This window comes from Lates calcarifer, linkage group LG15 (assembly GCF_001640805.2).
Source record: "Lates calcarifer isolate ASB-BC8 linkage group LG15, TLL_Latcal_v3, whole genome shotgun sequence".
NCBI lineage: Eukaryota > Metazoa > Chordata > Actinopteri > Centropomidae > Lates > Lates calcarifer.
In genome coordinates, this window is record NC_066847.1 from 28,460,082 (window position 1) to 28,477,687 (window position 17,606).

General features: G+C 38.2%; 1 protein-coding gene across 1 annotated transcript; it reads right to left on the minus strand.

Moving 5' to 3' along the window:
• Positions 1-12,385, minus strand: LOC108887871 (DEP domain-containing protein 1B). Its single transcript, XM_018683535.2, has 11 exons — positions 12,202-12,385; positions 9,644-9,909; positions 9,367-9,511; positions 8,671-8,798; positions 8,451-8,581; positions 8,290-8,337; positions 7,522-7,662; positions 7,246-7,412; positions 4,876-5,052; positions 2,826-3,008; positions 1-2,422 (listed from the first exon to the last, which is right to left on the minus strand). Exons 1-11 carry the CDS (start codon positions 12,247-12,249, stop codon positions 2,258-2,260), a joined length of 1,599 nt encoding a protein of 532 aa, XP_018539051.1. The 5' UTR covers positions 12,250-12,385; the 3' UTR covers positions 1-2,257.
• Positions 12,386-17,606: the final 5,221 nt, after the last annotated feature.

A 17,606-nucleotide genomic window follows, 5' to 3' on the forward strand; every position in this document is an offset into this window, starting at 1 on the left:
TTACAGTGCAGTTTTTTTTAATATGAAAATCAGCATCGACGTGAATTCACTTTTATCCTGATGAATTTTTCCAGCACAGAGCAGCAATTCAAGTGTAACAGTTATTCCAGCATTATTGCTTTTGTTCAAGAGCATTTATGAAAAACCAAACAGAAATATCAGAACTTAATCATTATAAAAAAACAAAACAAAACAAAAAAACAAAAAACAAAAAAACAATTCTAAGTCTCAAATTAAGTGAAAAACAACCTGATTGACAAGAGAGAGCAGCAGGTAACAGAAAATGATGACGAATACATTGACAACAGACAGGAGAGTATGTGAGACACTGAAATATGGTACCAAACCAGAAAATAGTTCTTATATACAGAATAAAACCAACAAGTATAAAAATGAAATGAGTTAAGAGTGCAGTGTATGCAGTGCATACAGTAATCAAGTAAGTTATAGGAAGGGTTTAGAGAGAAAGGCCTGTGACAGTTTACAGCACATTATATACTTGTTTTGATTCTCTCCTCCGTTTTCCCCCATGTTATGATTTGTGCTTTAGTTACAAATGCAATTATCAGCTGAGGCGCAACTAAAGCTTCTTATTTATGTAACATGTCACATACACTCTACCTCTTTCTGGGCAAACCCTTGATATGTTCATTGCCATTAAGTGACTGTTTAGCTGACAAACACAAACATATATTTATGTATCCAGCATCATAATGACCATTCAATACTGAAAATTGGTCATGAAATGAATCTTTGCATTACAAGAGTCAAGCTCATGAAATTACATGTTTGAAAGCCAATTAGAACCAACACTGCACATGCAGTACACTATACAGTACAATAGAGGTGTATATTGATCTTTTAGGAGAATGATGCACTTTGATCATTAACATTTCACACATCTATAATGTTAACATCTCATAAGCCATTAATACCTCTGAAATGCATTTCATTCAATTAGCTACTTTAAATTCTGCTTTTTAATTCGGTGGTCTTGAGAACGCAACACACCACAGCTTAAGAAAATGCATGCAAATAAGACAAAACACAAGCAAAATACAAATATATTTTCACTCAGCCGACAACACAGCTGCAGCATTCAGGGGAAAAAAGTAAAGTGTAAACAAAACAAAACAAAAAAAAAAAAAAAGAAAAAGAAAAGAAAGAAAAAAAAAATACAGAAATGAACTGCAAATACAGAATACTTGCAATTTGCTTGTGTTTTGTCTATTTTTCAGCTATGCCCGATCTGATTTTATCCATGGAATCAGATTTGACTGTTCAATATGAAGATTCAACTATTCTTTTCTTTTTTTCATATAGACATAAAGTTGGAGTATGTCATAGCTCAGATAAGAAATCCTACTCCACCTAAGTGGCTCTCCTGCTGGGTTGCTGACAGTGTTAACTTGGTGTAGCACTGTTAGTTTCTGCTTTAGCTGTGCACGTTTCCAAAACAGGCATGCAATTCTTGGTAGGCAGGTGGTCAACAGAAATTAGTCCTGCCCTCCATTTCCATCACTTCCCCACTCTGTCAGTTAGTTTTGTGTATTTTATTTCGAGACAAGCCTTAGTTATAAAGTTTACAGCCTGCCACACTGTTACTCATGCATTGCTCTGTGGATGTACAGGCAGCTCCAAAAAACAAGTGTAATGATCTCTCTCGATGGATGCATCGACTCATTGACTTTTAGGGGGCAGCCGTAGTCTAGTTGCATGTGTATTCTTAGGCTGCAGTGTGTTGAGCTCTCAGGGACACTCTATATAAGACTTTTCTAACATACAGCATTTTAGAAGTAGGAAAATGTACCAATACACAATTTTAGGACAATTAGAGTTCATTTTAAGAAACATCAGTGGCTCCTATAATTTGTTCAAGTTTTCTAGCAATAATAAGTACAAATGTATTTCTTAAGGGGTCAGTTAAACCATCCACATTCATGGTATATAGTATTAGAGGTCAGAAAATACTTGCAAATGTTCCACAGCTACAACCAAACTATATGGCTACAAACCACAGGGAGTGGGAAATCCCTTATAATTATTATGCTATTTGAGTGAACTGACCCTTTAAATGTCTCTAGTTTAACAGTGCTACAAAGTCAAATTCATTGTTTTTTAAATACAAATCGTAGTGGTTAACCAAGAGTACCAAATCTGTGGCCAGCACCATTACAGCCACATTCCTCCTTGTCTCAAGACACTGAAGGTGAGATGCACATACAGCCTAAAGTGTAGATATGTCAGTGGTGGCAGATCAAGCCCTAAAACTCCAGCTCCTCTGAAAAGGCTGGAAGGGTTTCTTGAGGTTGAAAAACATGAGATGAGGTTTGAGTCGAGGGGTTTTCTCAGGTATCACAGCAGCTTTGCTTTCCTCAGTGGGAAATCGATTGTGGTAGACTTCTGGGTACGACCTCTGGAACTGAAAAGGGAAGTTTATACATCTTTACTGTGCAGTATATGTACACCAAAGACAGAGACATTCTTCTAGGATTTTGGTTCTCCATCAAATATCGTCCTTAGACCTTTACTTTTTCTATTACACAAAAATGTGTATATTTTATGGTATTTTTTTATACTCCATATTTGACCTCTTAAGACCTCAAAAACCCTTCAAATAAAACAATTACAGAAAAAAAACCTCTTACGTTGGATTACTTAACTTTAATCCTGTGAGGGTTCATAAGTAGACATCTTAGGAGTCCACAAACTACTACTTCCAATGAAGATTAAAGTCCCAGTGAAGGTACAAATAAATGCTTACAGTCTTCGGTGTGGAGTTTCCATTTTGACATGTATCCTTTCAAAAACAGCTTAGGGCATACCTGTTTAAGCCTTTTTCTTTTGTCTTTGGCAGGAAGTTCTTTATCTGCAATCAGGCCCTCCAGCAGCTCCTGCAGGGGTGTCTGGGTACCTATAACCTTCTGCTCCTCAGACTCCACCCTACTGATCTGTTTACAAAAAGCTGGAGATGCGCTGAAGTCTGTATCTGAACCTGCATATTTGATCTGATGGAAGACACAAAGGAAATGGATTTCCATTAGGAATACTGGATTTAAAATTGACAACCATCTGTCTGACTGTACATTGGCGTGACACACACACACACAATATATATATATACAGTTCAAAACTCATCTACAGCAATAAATAAAGCAGATTTTTTACCCCAATCACAACATGGGATATGGCAGCTTATTCATCAACTGTTGCACTCATTGGTAAAATCAATCAGGTCTTCGTTTGTAGGCCAAACAATGTAGAGCACTAACTGTCAATACAGTCTGTGTTCTACATTTTCTGATGTGCAGGCCAAAATTAAAACACATCAATGTGAACCTACTGTGCACAGAGGAATAAAACAAAAGCCCTCATTCACTAAACATCTTAAGGCTCAAAGTAGCCCCTAACCAGCTGAGTTAGGAGAAAATAAGGGATGTGTCAATCCTAACTGTAAAACTGCAGAGTCTCCTGGTCTGGGAGTAATTCACTTTTAGCACTAGAAGTAGGTCTAAAACCTGTGAGAAGTTAGATGCAGCCCAGAGAACTCCTCTGTGACTAAGACCTACTGACAGGTAGTAATGTCCTGCAGGTAGTGTGCCTCATCACAATGATAATGAACTTTGGAAACTATATTTTGATGGTGGATATTTAATCAGGATTCAGTGGACTCACAAACAAATCATACCAATCCGGTAACACAGGGGATGATGGTATGCACAGTCCTGTGCTACATGAACATCAGAAAAAATTATTTTACAGTGCTGACAATTTCAGCCTCAACCATCTGTCAGAATTATTCATCAAAGCAAAAAAGCTCCTCAGATCCCAATTTGTTTGACAATTCATTAATTCTATCCTATGTATCTACCTATCTATCTTAATGTTCTTGTGCCCCTGAGCATTAATGATTGTTTTCACATTCACTGACACACACTGCTCAACTTAAGTTGCTCTTGGCAGATTTCTGAACCGCTCTTGAGTGGAGACTCTTAGTTAGGACCTTTTAGTGTCGCTTAGGAGGACTCCTAGTGGTACGATGTCATCCTTTGTGAATAAGGCCTCATATGCTGAAATGTCACAAGTGCCTCTGTTGGCCCACAGATAATTGTTTTCTGTTGAGAATTTTGACAGCACATGCTGGAGGGAAAAGAGATCACAAATCCATTTTTTATTTAAAGAAATGCAACTACAGTTATTACAGGGTTACAGTGAGAAAAACATGTTTGCCTTGAAGCAATGGGAACTGAAAATGGATAAAAACCCTATGGACTGTGGCCTTGTTTCTGTCATCTATAGTGTTTCCCATAGCAACAGACACAATCCAGATCCTGGAACGCCAGACTTCAGTACAGCAGTGACAGTATTGTTGTCAAATAACAGATTTAGATTTTCATTTCGAATTATTGATCTTTAAACTAAAATATATGTACCTGCCTCCATGGTTAGAGCCTCTCATCTTTTCATACAGTGAATTTGATTTCATCCCATGATTAACCCACAATGATGCAGCTGTTGCAGTTCTCTTTCACAGATCTCAGTTTATCACAGAAGCAAATCCCAAGATGTAATTTTGCCAGATGGAAACTAAATCCACAGCTAAACACAGTGACAGGACATTTAGAGCCTCAAGCTACTGAGACAAGCGGTGTCCACTCACATTAACACAGAAATGAATGTAATTTCTGGATTTTAATTAATATCTAAATGTACCAGTGACTGGACCACATTTCTACACTTAGTGCTTGGCAAGATGATGGAACCAATCTGACACATTTTTATCACTGCTGAGGCATAGATATGGCTTGGTACATATGGAAAGAGCAAAGACCAATGCAAGCTTGTTTAATTTGTAACTCAACAGAGAGTACTGACCTGAACTCTTTTGAGATGGGACAGGTGCTCCTCAACCTGGCAACGCAGCTTGGTGGGCACTTGGAAGATGGTGTTGTGGTGTTCCATCATGAAGGTCACCAGTTTGGTGGCCAGCAGCTCATCCAAGTCCATCTCATCTACTGAGCCCAGAACGCAGTGAGAGAACATTTGCACCATCTGGACAGACCACAACAAGGGATGGGTTAGAAACCAACTTCCAGCCACACTATACATTAACTATTTTCATTAGACTAATATTGGGGGTGTACACAATATGATGAGCATCTGTCAAGTGTTAATTTAACAAAAACTATGATTTAATATCTTCATTCATCAGCAACCTTTTTTTCCCTGATCAAGATGGGATGATGATGAGACGACATGAAACACTAACTCTGATTGTATCAACATGCAATATTGCTGATGAAAGAAGAGGAGATCAAATGTACTGTAGTTTAAAAAATAAAAACTCTCTATCTTTTTCTTGTTGATGACAAACAGGAGGCCGTCTTTTTTTTCCCAGCAGTTCAGAACAACACCAGCCAACAGCACACAATGAACACAGCATGGAGCAGAGTGAGGACTCAGAGTGATTATCGGTAGTTATTGATTAAAACAGAGCTTGAGAGAAGGACAAAGGTGATATCTAGGCCCATTTTTTCGTTACAAGGCTGAGAAAGAAAAAAATAACACGAATGCACTGCTTCATAAGAGACAGAAATGAGAAATGTTCCGCAACTAGATGTACTTTCTGCAAAGCTGCAACTTAATCATCAGACCGTGATAACATAAAATCTTTTGTGAAATAGGTTTTACTAAAATGGCAGGATGAGGATCAGGATAAGCTTGACTTCATTTTTTAAATCAGACAGACATTTGACACAGGACTACAAAAGAAATGTAAAAACATCTGTCAATATCCAAATCCATAGTGACAGCCCTCAACCCAACACCACATTTGCAAAACTTTAGGACTGTTTTGATACTGGTAGCATTATCTAGAGGGCAAATGCATATTTAATATAGTCTGAGCCACCAAAGAAAAAGATCATAGAGAGAGAGAGAGAGAGAGAGAGAGAGAGAGAGAGAGAGAGAGAGAGAGAGAATATATATATAAAAAAATATTCAGTAAAAATGCATATTTTTATGGGTATCTGTTCCCAAGGTCAAGAGAGAACCTCCATGCTCAAATATAATATGCACGTTTTGCTGGACAACAGTGCAGGATGGAAAACCAAGTATCTTGATGTAGGTCACACACTGTAGTCGCTGATTTTTGACAGCAATTACGTTTTTTTTTTTTTTTTTTTAACTTCTACAGCATCGTCTGTCTATATAGTGAACAAAGTGTTACAAATTAGCCTATTTCCCCGGAGGAGTGTGCCTTGTAGTATTCCCTGGATAGTATTTTCTACTGTGTCATGATACTGTGGAGAGAGCAGTGCAAGGGAAGTCTGCAGTGAACATGAAATGTTCCCTGAATACATCATGTTTGCATGAGTACAGTTCACATTATCCGTAGTATACTAAATGTGTTGAGTCAGGTAGAGAGGAGAAAAACAAGTAACAAAAGAAGCATTATGAAAACCTTCTCCCACACGTAACAGCTGTTCAGTGTTTTTACCTCCTGCTCATACAAGTATATCAAATTATCCATCATTAAGTTAATCACCATCAGAACTGAGGTGCCTCAGTTCTTCAAAGATGATGGCACTGACAATTGTTAACTTAAAACCCATATGTTTGTGTAATCAATATTGTGCTGGAATAAGTTGTAACCATGAATTTGGTGCACAGTATACATTCTGCAGGGCCTGTTTCCAAATTCATCCATGTTTGTAAAAGTCACATAGGAGAAGCACTTTGCTGTGTCTTGCTATGTCAACTACATGTGCAGATTCTGACCATCCCATATACCAAACCACATTTTCTTTAGGGAGAAACAATTGTACTCCTGAAAATGTGGCTAAGCATCCCACTGACTTAAAGATCGTAAAGATTTTGGATAAATATTTCCCACAGCTTCTCTCTGCCTCAGGGCCTGCATGTTTTTCTTGTCCCCCCTTGGAGACTGTCAGAGCATTGTGTAAGCATCTGTAACTATGGCCTAAAAACCTCTCACTTAGACTTAGACAGACTTCATTGATCCCTTTGGCTTTGACTCCCTCAGGGAAATTACGTACTCCCTCGGGGAAATTACGTAATTACGTACTCTTACACAGTATTAATAATGTTTTATCTCACAAGCTTTATAAAGGTAGTGTTAACTGCAGCACTATCATATTTGCATTACATTGTTTACTCAAAGTAGCAATAGAAACTAGCACAAACACATGTAAATGAGTAAGTGAATGAAAAGGGAATTTTTACCAGTGTGCGTGTAGTGATGGTGTCATTTAGTGGAGGCAGGTGGGGATTCTGGCAAACCCGCGCCATGAGGCGCAGTAAAAGCTGGAGGCGTCTTCGGTTGGCTGGCGGCAGTAAGAGACTGCTGACTTGAAGAGCCTCGGTGGCTACCTCCTGCTCCTGCAGCAGACCTGCACAGATATGATGAGAGTGTGGCTCCTGAGGGCATACAGCCTAGGTAATGTTTATCTGTAGTAGTGCACAAATATAAGTAGAGGATGCACATGGTGAAGTACTCACTGAGAATGTTGACAAAGACTTCATATAGATGGAAAGTCAGCAGGGGTTCTTTGAGTCTCTGAAAATAATCCCCTACTGTTTTCAGAACATCCCTCTCAAAGCCCGGGTACACTGGCTGTTTGGTTTCATTGCCATTAGGCCCTGAGAAAAAAAAAAAAAAAAAAAAAAAGACAGATACAGCTCTTCTTTGTGCTCTTCACAAGGCATGAAAAACAATCACAAGGACTGAGGAACAATGACAGTACAGTTGACCCCACTTAATGTTAAATGCATGCACATAAATAAGCAATGATTTTATGGTATATTTGCACCCACTATGGCTGCAACTAATGATAAATCTAATATGATAGTGTCATCAACTTGCCTGTTTTGTTCAACTAACAATCCAAAATCCAAAAATAATATTTCTCATAACACTAAGAACAACAATTCTGCAAAAATTACAAGCTAAAGCCAAGTAATATTTGGCATTTGCTTTAAAAATTACTTGAATACTTAACCTTTTTTTAAGAACAGTGGCTGATTATTTTTCTGATGATCAGTTAATGGATTTAATGACACATGAACAAGAAGCTTATAGATTCACACATCAACTGAGGAAGATAGTCTTTAGCTCAAGTTTGCAGACTGGATTCTTGTCATTTAAAAGTTTTACTCATATCCTTCAGGTACTTGTATCCGATGTAGTCCCAGTCCCCAAAACAGATGCTGAACCAATCCCTAAGGAGATGGTAAATGACATTTTTTTAGAATAAAATGTATACTCACAGTTGGCGAGGCACTTCATTGCTGATACCACCCAATAAGGCATGTCCTCTGGAGATGGAAAACAAAATAAGTGAGTCTTAATATTCATTTAGTCATAGTCAATTTAAAGTTGCAACAAAGAAACAAAGTTGTTCTTCCAATTATGAATTAATGCATCATACCGGCTTTGTTCTCCAATATGACTATTCCCGCCTTATTAATACTGAACACATTGTGAACAATGTGTTTGCCGTTCACATGTGAGGGGTTTAACACTCCATCCAAAGACTTTAGGCCCAGCACTCTCTGTAAACTTAAAACAGAAGACTTTGCATCAAAGTGGGATAGAGGGGAAAAAAAAAAGTGTGAAAGTGTACCATAAGAATTAAAAGAGTTACATACTGTGCAACTGTCATGGATTTCCAGATGTGGTCCACTTGTTTTGGAGTAATCTCCTTCCTGCGTATGAGCTTGCATTCATGCACATCGCCAATAGCTACGCTGTGTCTTTTATTCCACAAATCGGAAGTCTGGCCAAAAAAGAATGAAAATTTACACCAAGGGAACAGGAAAAAAACCCATTCAGTGCAATAAAACAATAAAACATCGTTGTAATATATTCAAATAAAATGTAATGCAATAAAACCTGCCAATGTGAAACCTTGTAAAACATTTTTTTCAGTGTCAGAGATAGTGATACATTGATTTTGTTTGTTAACTCTATTGTAAATTTCACACTATACAACAATTCATGTTTAACAGTAATGAAATACCTTGTAAGGTGTGGGCTTTCAAACATTTTTTCTCCACGTGTGGTGGAGAAATTACTAGAGCCATCCTAGAACCAAATGTAATGCTGTCTAACAAAACAAATAAGCCCGAACAAAAACTGAAAACTCTGAGGGAGTATTTCTATGTTGGACTCTTCAGCTGCTTTACAATACAAACATTCTTCTCAATTTTTGTGTGTAACTTTAATTAAAGCACCTTATCTTGCCATTTGTTTTCTATTAAGTTTGCATAACCTTACACACTTCACGCACTGCATGCATCAAAGCAAACACAGGAGGGGCCGAAGCATCTCTGTCTCTCTCTCACCATGACAGCAGATTTGAGGGGTGCAATGTTTTCCTGCTGAGGCAGTTCTTCGTAGTCGTCCCAGCGGATGAGTCTGGGCAGGTCACAACTGTCTCTCAACAGAGGCCTTGATGGAAAAGACTTCAGAGGAGAGAGTGTGGGGAACCTGGAGAGACAAACAAAGAGCACGGGGCTCAGCCGGAGGAGGAAAAGGGCATGCTCTGAAGAAACAGCAACAATGCCTTGAGGTGTTTCAAGTGACAAGTGACAATAACAGCATAACATGACAAAGAAATACCTGTACAGATGGCTATTGTCTTCAAAGTCTTCTGTCCCGTGGCGTCCTTTGATGTCTTCAATGACATGGGCCTTGAGGAACTTCCGGAGCAGCTGGAGGGTTTGGTAGCGTGTCACTTCAGGCCCAAAGTTGTAGTTGCGTCTCAGAAGCTCATGCAGGTAATCCACAGCCTCGGATCCCGTGAAACTGCAATCATAGTAGCGAAAGTGCGCCCAGTGCCTTCTCAGCGGCATGCCTCCTCTGAAGAGTTTAATGGTTTCATTCCACTGTGTAACAAGGAGAGATATAAGAGTGAGCTGTGGGGAATGTTGCGGGATCTAAAAGAAATCAGATACACTTATTTCCAAAGATACTCTGTAAACCAGCATATTTAGTGAGTGTTGCAATCAGTCAAGATAACAGCATTTCATGTATTCAGCGAGTTCCTGATTTCAATGTTATTAGGGCTGATTAGGACATTTTTGTAGTTATGGTCAGAAAGGGACACATGAATACAACATAATGTGAGTGACAAAGGACAAAAATATACAGCTGTCTGGAATAAAAAAAATAAAAATACAGTACATGTTTTTCTAATCGCAAACACCAAACACCAGTATGGAAAACTGCATTGTTAAAAACATACCAAGGCTGCCCTGAAACAGCTCATCTACTCTAGTCACAAAAAACACAGGCAGTGTGTATAATGACAAATAGAACATTATCTCTTAATAACACTTTGGATGTTGCAAAGTGGGTATCACAAAGTACCCAGATGGGTTGGAGAAAATTGAACAAAACAGATTAAAGCAGAGAGATGGAGAGAGAGAGACAGAGAGAGAAACAGAATCATGATACACAAGGTCATTAAAACTCAGGAGAGCATCAAACTGTATGTAGCAACTGCTGCTCACTGGCTGGTATGAATCTTGAAAAGAGAGCAACATGTGATGGGAGTAAAAATCTGAGACAAGTACAAGCCAAGAGTCCGGCCTTGAGATCACTGGAAAAAGGACAGGAGTGGTCTTCAATTGGAAAAAAAAAAAAAAAAAAAAAGTAGAATAGGTTTGTGTAGACCCAAGGACAGGAGGACCACTCCTGTCCTTTTCACTGGAAAAAAGACAGGAGTGGTCTTCAATTGGAAAAAAAGAAAAAAAAAGAGTAGAATATGTTTGTGTAGGTGCAGGAGGTGGAATGGTTTCTAGGGTTTGTTTTTGGAGAAAAACAGTGGTGGCTTTAGGGATTTTTTTAAACCATAAATTATACATTCACTATTGTGTACTTTTAACCTTTGTTGAGAATAAACTCTAATAATATCTGCAAGTTTTTCATCTTCTGTTTAATATCACATGGCATAATGACAATACACATTGGCTTAACAGGACAGATAGAAAACTAAAAAGGACATACTGTAGCTAAATAAGATACACTGAAAGCTATAACAGAAAGGATAAAGAATAGGACTGGCTTCAGTACCTTGTCAAAAATATTCTACGGCTATTATTGTTTCTCGAGAGCACTAGCAAACTTTGTACCTCTTATTGACTTGGTGTTGAGTGTTAGGCTTTTTTCACTCTAGATATTCTGACATGCCACAGTAGGAAAAGAACAGGTGTAAACAATAAAATGAATGATGGCTGCTTCAGTTTTACGGTCATGATATTGTCTACTCTGGTTCATTGTCACATCTTAAAAGGGCAGTTAAATACAACAGAGCCATCCTTACTATTATTAGTAACCTATGTGCTTCTCTTCAAGTCAAATTGTCACAAATGAAGTCACACAGGATGTGTTAATTAACTTGCTGATATTAAAGATTTCACTTTGATAAATACAGTTACAGACTGGTGTACGTTCCAAGTATTAGGACACTGTGTGTTACAACAAAAACATAAATTCAATATATGACTCTGCAATAATGTGTGCAGGGAATTACTATGGCTGAAAGGGGTTAAATATTCCAAGTCACAGCCAGTGAGCTGCACATGAAAAAAACTGACAGTATTAGTATGTTTAGTTTGATGCGTTTTATATAGAAAAGGAGCTTTTATTATGAAGTACATAAAGTATTTATGTACTTATGTTAACACAGAGAGCACAGTAGTACTGAATAGATAGTTAGTAATGCAGTCAATTTTAGTCTAAACTTATGCTTGCATGGGTGATATAAAACGGTACAGTTACAACAACATGGAACATTAAAGTCCACTCGCTGTCGGCACAGAGCCATGTTTTGTTTCAATAAAGTTGCCAGCGAGAATATCGTTTTTGTGCTAGTTGTGCTTTCTTTTTTTGAATGAAGACAAAACTTATAACGTTTTAGCTCCCCAACTGAGTAAATAAGAGGACACATGCAGCCTAACCGTTAGCTAATTAACGTAATTAATTTTAAACTTTTGAAAGTACGTTATCGCTTTTAACCTGCTTATGTGTCAAGAGGATATCAACACAATCTACGATAAATCTGCGGCGACACATGAAAGAAACCTTACACATCTGCACTCTTACCATTAAAAGTTAGGGTAAGGATTTTAACATCAAATTTAACCATGCCGTGCTAACGTTACCAACACACTCACCAGCTTCGTCGCCCGGTATGGACCCGGTCCGATGACTTTACCTTCCATTCTGGTAGTGAAAACCCACTTCACTCGTATGAGAACATTGAGATAGCTAACTTTTATAAGCTTTTCCAAAGCTTAAGCCGCAGATGAAAACAGTACCACAGTCTCTGAGCAAAAAACGTTGATGCCAAACTTTGAATCTCCTGCGTCACACCATTTGAGCAACGTGATTAGACAGAGCGTCGGTCACGTGACCAGCAGGAATGCAGCGTTTATGAATGGATGTGTTGGCACGGGTGGCACAATACACACACTAACGTTAAATTGCTGCTAGTGTTTGTAACAAGAACAATATTACTATATATTGTAATATATTAACAATAAATATTTTATTAAAATAAGTAACATCAAAATTCTTGTTTTATATTAAATCCTATTAGCCAGCACAATTGAAATTCACATGGAAACAAACTGATCAAATTATTTTAGAGAAATCATGCATAAGTCAGTGTTGGCTGTTAGTGAAAACATCCTGAGTCAGTCAACCTCATATGACTTCTGAGACACCAATGTACCTCTAGGTTTCTCAATCTTTATTCCAAAATCTCCAATGAAACACCTCAGGTTAGTGTTATAATACACTTGGTGTAGTTGCAAATAGGGATCAGTAAAAATAGCACAAACATGTAATATATAAAGTTCCACATCTGCTGATTCAAGTCACAGAAGAACTTAAACTGATGATAAGGATGTGCTGAGCTTTAATGTATCTCTATTGACCTCTCATCTGTCTCATTTGTTTGTGGGTTTCTACGTAAGAGTTTGAGGCAGCCTAGCAACCGCAGTGCAAAATATACTCAAATGACAAGCCATCATATTATATTTTAATGGAGCCCATGTTACAGGTCTCTGTATAGACTGTAAGAATGAAAGGAAGGTGTAAAGGAAATTACAGGTGACTGAAAAAAGAAATAATTGCATGAGATGACCTTCTCCAAATCTGTGGAGGATTGATGTAGATAATAATTGAAGAAGTTCATAGCTGCACAGAGGATGACTGCAGTGCCACTTTAACCTGCTATTCAAAATTTTAATTGGAATAAATCAAGAAACACTTGGGGCGCAGTTGCATGTTTTACAGTTTTTTCAAATTACTCTTGTCAGCCTGTTTTTTAAACAGGATCTTGTTCTTACAAGGAAAACATCACATTACACATAAACAAGGAACTGTGGGTCAAACTTGAGAGTCAGAGGGGCAGGAAATAGAGCATCTCAGACTTATTTGTGTACTCATTTATTTTTCATTTTTCACTTTTACTGCATTGTAGAAAAAGATTATCTTGGACATCCAGCTCTTACTATCAACAGGGCAGTCGTGCAAACTATCACCACTGAGATCTCTGTGGGAGGAGTACTGACTGTGAGAATAATGACTGTGGGAGAGCACGTACAGGGAACTGGAGAGCCTACAACTCACGACCTAATGTACAGACTGGACCCGCCTGTTCTTTCAAAGCACATACCAGAATCAGCATGCAAGCCATTCCCAAGTTTAATTTTTTACAATGCTACGGCCCTACAGTGATGATAAAAACTTCAGAAGTAATCTATCAGAGCTGTGGATCTGCTGTGAGGTATTTGATGCCCTTCTAAAACATCTGCTGTAATACCCTGAGCACCTCAAGCTTTTCCATTTAAAATGATGATGTCTGTAGTGACAAAGAGGCACACTGTTTTTATCTAACAGGCAATAATAGGAGTTCTCTTTTATTCCATTCAGCTCATGTGGGCTTCAGCAATGGAGCAGAGAATGATGTCTGATCAATGGGGTCAAGACAGAGCCACTTATACACCCACACTTCAAACTGACTGAGAAAGACCTGAGTGGATGAACTCTGACAGTGAAAGTGCACTATTAAAATTTATGAGAAACACCACAACAATGATCTCTGACTCCTAAAGAATTTGAACCACTGTAGTATAATAAAAGAAACGCTTGGATAAAATTGCTGCAGTGAATCCATAATCATTCAGGTTATATCACTTAAACAATGCTATTACCTACAGTACAGTGTTATTTAAACTACTCTTTATTCCTGTCATACATTACAGGCAGGCATGGGTGTTGCTTCATCAAGTCAAGGCTGATATATATGAGTAAAATAAATACAGAGGTCTGGGTACACTTGGCAGATAAAAGGTCAACAAACACCAATAGCTGAGATATTAAAAGCTGTTTCAGAAGTTGCCCTCACTAGCTCTAAGATCACTATTAAACCTGGAGGTTACTGTCATAGCAGCTTTAGTGATCTGTAGAGTTGAGTGATGTCTGAAATCATGGTTGAGCCCTTTGAAGGCACCATGAACCTAAACCTTAAATGAAACATGTCAGCTAAAGTTTGCCCACTTTGATTAAGCTAGTGCCAGTTCCCTCCTCCACATTCAAACCTAGCTGCAATCCATTCGATAAATGCACTTGTATCCGCTTCCTTTGCCTCACATCTTGTCCTTGACTACTCAGTGACAGATTACAATGTTAACAAGGAAACAGCAACAGTAAAGCTCCTGAAGGCTAATGAGATGGGGGACCAAAGCAGCAATTAACACAACCATTAGAAGCACTGGCTCAGGTCATCAGTATCACTATTTGGAGATGAAACAAAGAGAATATGTCTGAGCAAAACCACACAAATGCTAACAATATCCATGACCGATAAGTAATTGGCGCATTGAGATTCACACATCATCACATAATGATATATGCAAGCCAGGACAGGGTTACGAAATGTGATGCTGATCATATTTTTGCTAACACCTCCTGTGCACATCTCCAACTGTCAATTATACTGCATATTGCTTCAACACACATCTTGCTTGCTTAATAGCTTGGAGCTTTGCCCTGTGCAAGAAGAATATGGTGCTTATAAAAGACATTAGCTTCCGTTGGGAGTTTTGTGTTTACAACATTGAGTCAAAGTAGTGACTTTTTCAACAACCCTTTAATGTCAAAGTTGTAACACATCTCTACAAAGTGATCTAAAATTCAAAATACCTTGCAGGTTTCTTGCAGACTGTATCAGGTTTTCCTTCAAGATTTCTGCAGATTTTGCAACATTCATTTTACCCATTATACATTCACAAGCCTTCCAAGGCCTGCTGCAGAGAAGTATCACCGCAGCTGCCAACATCATGCTCCATGCTGGGGATGGTGTATTTATGATGATGTGCAGGCTTTTAGTCTGATGGCCAAAGACTTTCTCAACTTTCTCACCACACTATTGAACCTTTACCCAGCTGACTTCACAGTCAGAGACTGTAGCTGAGTTTTTTTTAAAGAAGTGTTTTTCTCTCCACCCATTAAGCTGCAAATGGTGAATCACCTGACCAACTGTTGTACACACACCCTCTCCAGTTTGTACCTCTGAAGCTTGGAACTCCCACAGTGTTCATAGATCTCTGGCTGTCCTCCCCAGTGGTCTTTTGGTTAGTTGTAAATGTAAATCTTATATCCTTCCCCTGACCAGTGCTTTTCCAGTTTGTTGTTGTGTTGTGAAGCTTTTGACACAATGACAATTCAGTGAAAGTTGGTTCCTCCAAATACAGGTGTATTCATACAACAATCAATTCAAACCCCTTAACTACACACAGCTGATTTCCATTTTACAAATTATGTTACTTCTAAAATCAATTGAGCCACCACTAATGATTTAAGTGCACTGTATTAAAAGAGATGAATGTGTACTTACTTTATATTAGCAATTACTTTATGTTTCTCCATAGAGATCTGGTTTGAGTTTGACATTAAAGGGAATTTTTGTTCTGTTGATCAAAATAAAAGGCTTCCTTAAATCCTCTTTGAGTCGTTGCTGTATAATAATAAAACATTTAAATCTTCTGGAACACCAAAGAGTGAAACATTTATCCTTTTGTGTCAGGGACTGGCAATTAAAATGCAAGCTATTTGTCATCTAAGTTCTCTTGATTCTAAGTGTTTCATTTTAATACCCTTAAAACACTTAGTCAGAGATGTCAGCATTTGAAGGAAACATTAAACATTACAATAAACTGAAAACTTATTAAGCTTTACTTTTAAGGAGAATTAAGGAGAATCTGTAAGCAAATAATCATATGTTTTATTTAGCAGAAAATGCTCTGTTCTTTGTGGTGCCCTCTATTTAAACCAAGCAGAAATAAGAGATTAAGCAGGGAGTGCTAGAAATCCCCAAGGGCTGCACAGACCCACCAGGCACATATTGCAGAGGTATTGTTAATGGACAATTTAAGAGATGGCCTCACCAGCCATTGTAATAAGAGTTAAAAGAACAGCAAGTTGGTGTGCTGGACACAAAAAAATCAAATCAACACAACCTGTGACAGCAATGTGTAGCAGCTACGAGCAGACAGCCTGTCCAACAGCAGTAACACAATGTTCAGAAAAGACAGCTTCACTGTGTTGACCAAGTGTGACTTGAATGTGAGTCATAACCTTTGATTAACAGAGGTAGCAAGTACTGATTACTTTCACCAGTGAGGGGACATGTGCATCCTGTTGTCATGCCTTGTTAAAGGACAGAGGTTAACAGATATGAAGGTTCCTTTGTATGTCTTTTGACAATCTGAAGCAGTTTGGGTTTATTATAGTGCCACATGCACAATGAATTTGTTATTGCAAAGTAAGGACTCAAATACTCAGGAAGAAAAAAAAAAATCAAGGTCTTTACTGGAGGCAAAAGGTTCAGCACACTGGCAGTCAGGCAAACAGGCAAACAAAACCACAAAACAACCAAACAATCACATGAACATGACATGAGGGCAGGAAGTAGGATCTGAAATGAGAAGGAGAGGTAAGTGACACCAAAATAAAACAGGGAATGACTCAAACAAGGAAAAAAAAACTGAGAGCATGACCTTATGTGGGGCACTGGTCATGACAATATGTTTTCTTGCCAAGAGTTAGATGAGAAATTCAGTATGTCTGTGTGGTAAATATGAAGCAGCAGCCAATTAGCTCAGCTTAGCTTAGCATAAAGACTGGAAATAGCTAGCCAGACTCTGTCCAAAGGTAACAATATCTGTTTAGGTTTTTCAGGGATTTATGTGCTAGACTATTTGTTGGCTGAACACAGTAATTTCCTGGAGTTTTGTTATCACCCTGAGGTTGCCAACTCTGATGTAGTCTGCAACATAAGCCTTGGTAATTTATATTGCAGTTAAACAAGCGATATGGAACTTGATTAGTGAGTTTTAGAGGTGCCCATGGGTAGGTTTTGTTACATTTATTAGATGTAGCCATAGAGAGGATGAGGAGACAACCAAAAGGAGCTGACAATGATGAGGCAATGATAAGAAGACAGTGATGAGCAAATGATGAGGAGGCATGGTTTGTCGGCTGTTACAGGACGTCTCCTGATGGTGATGTT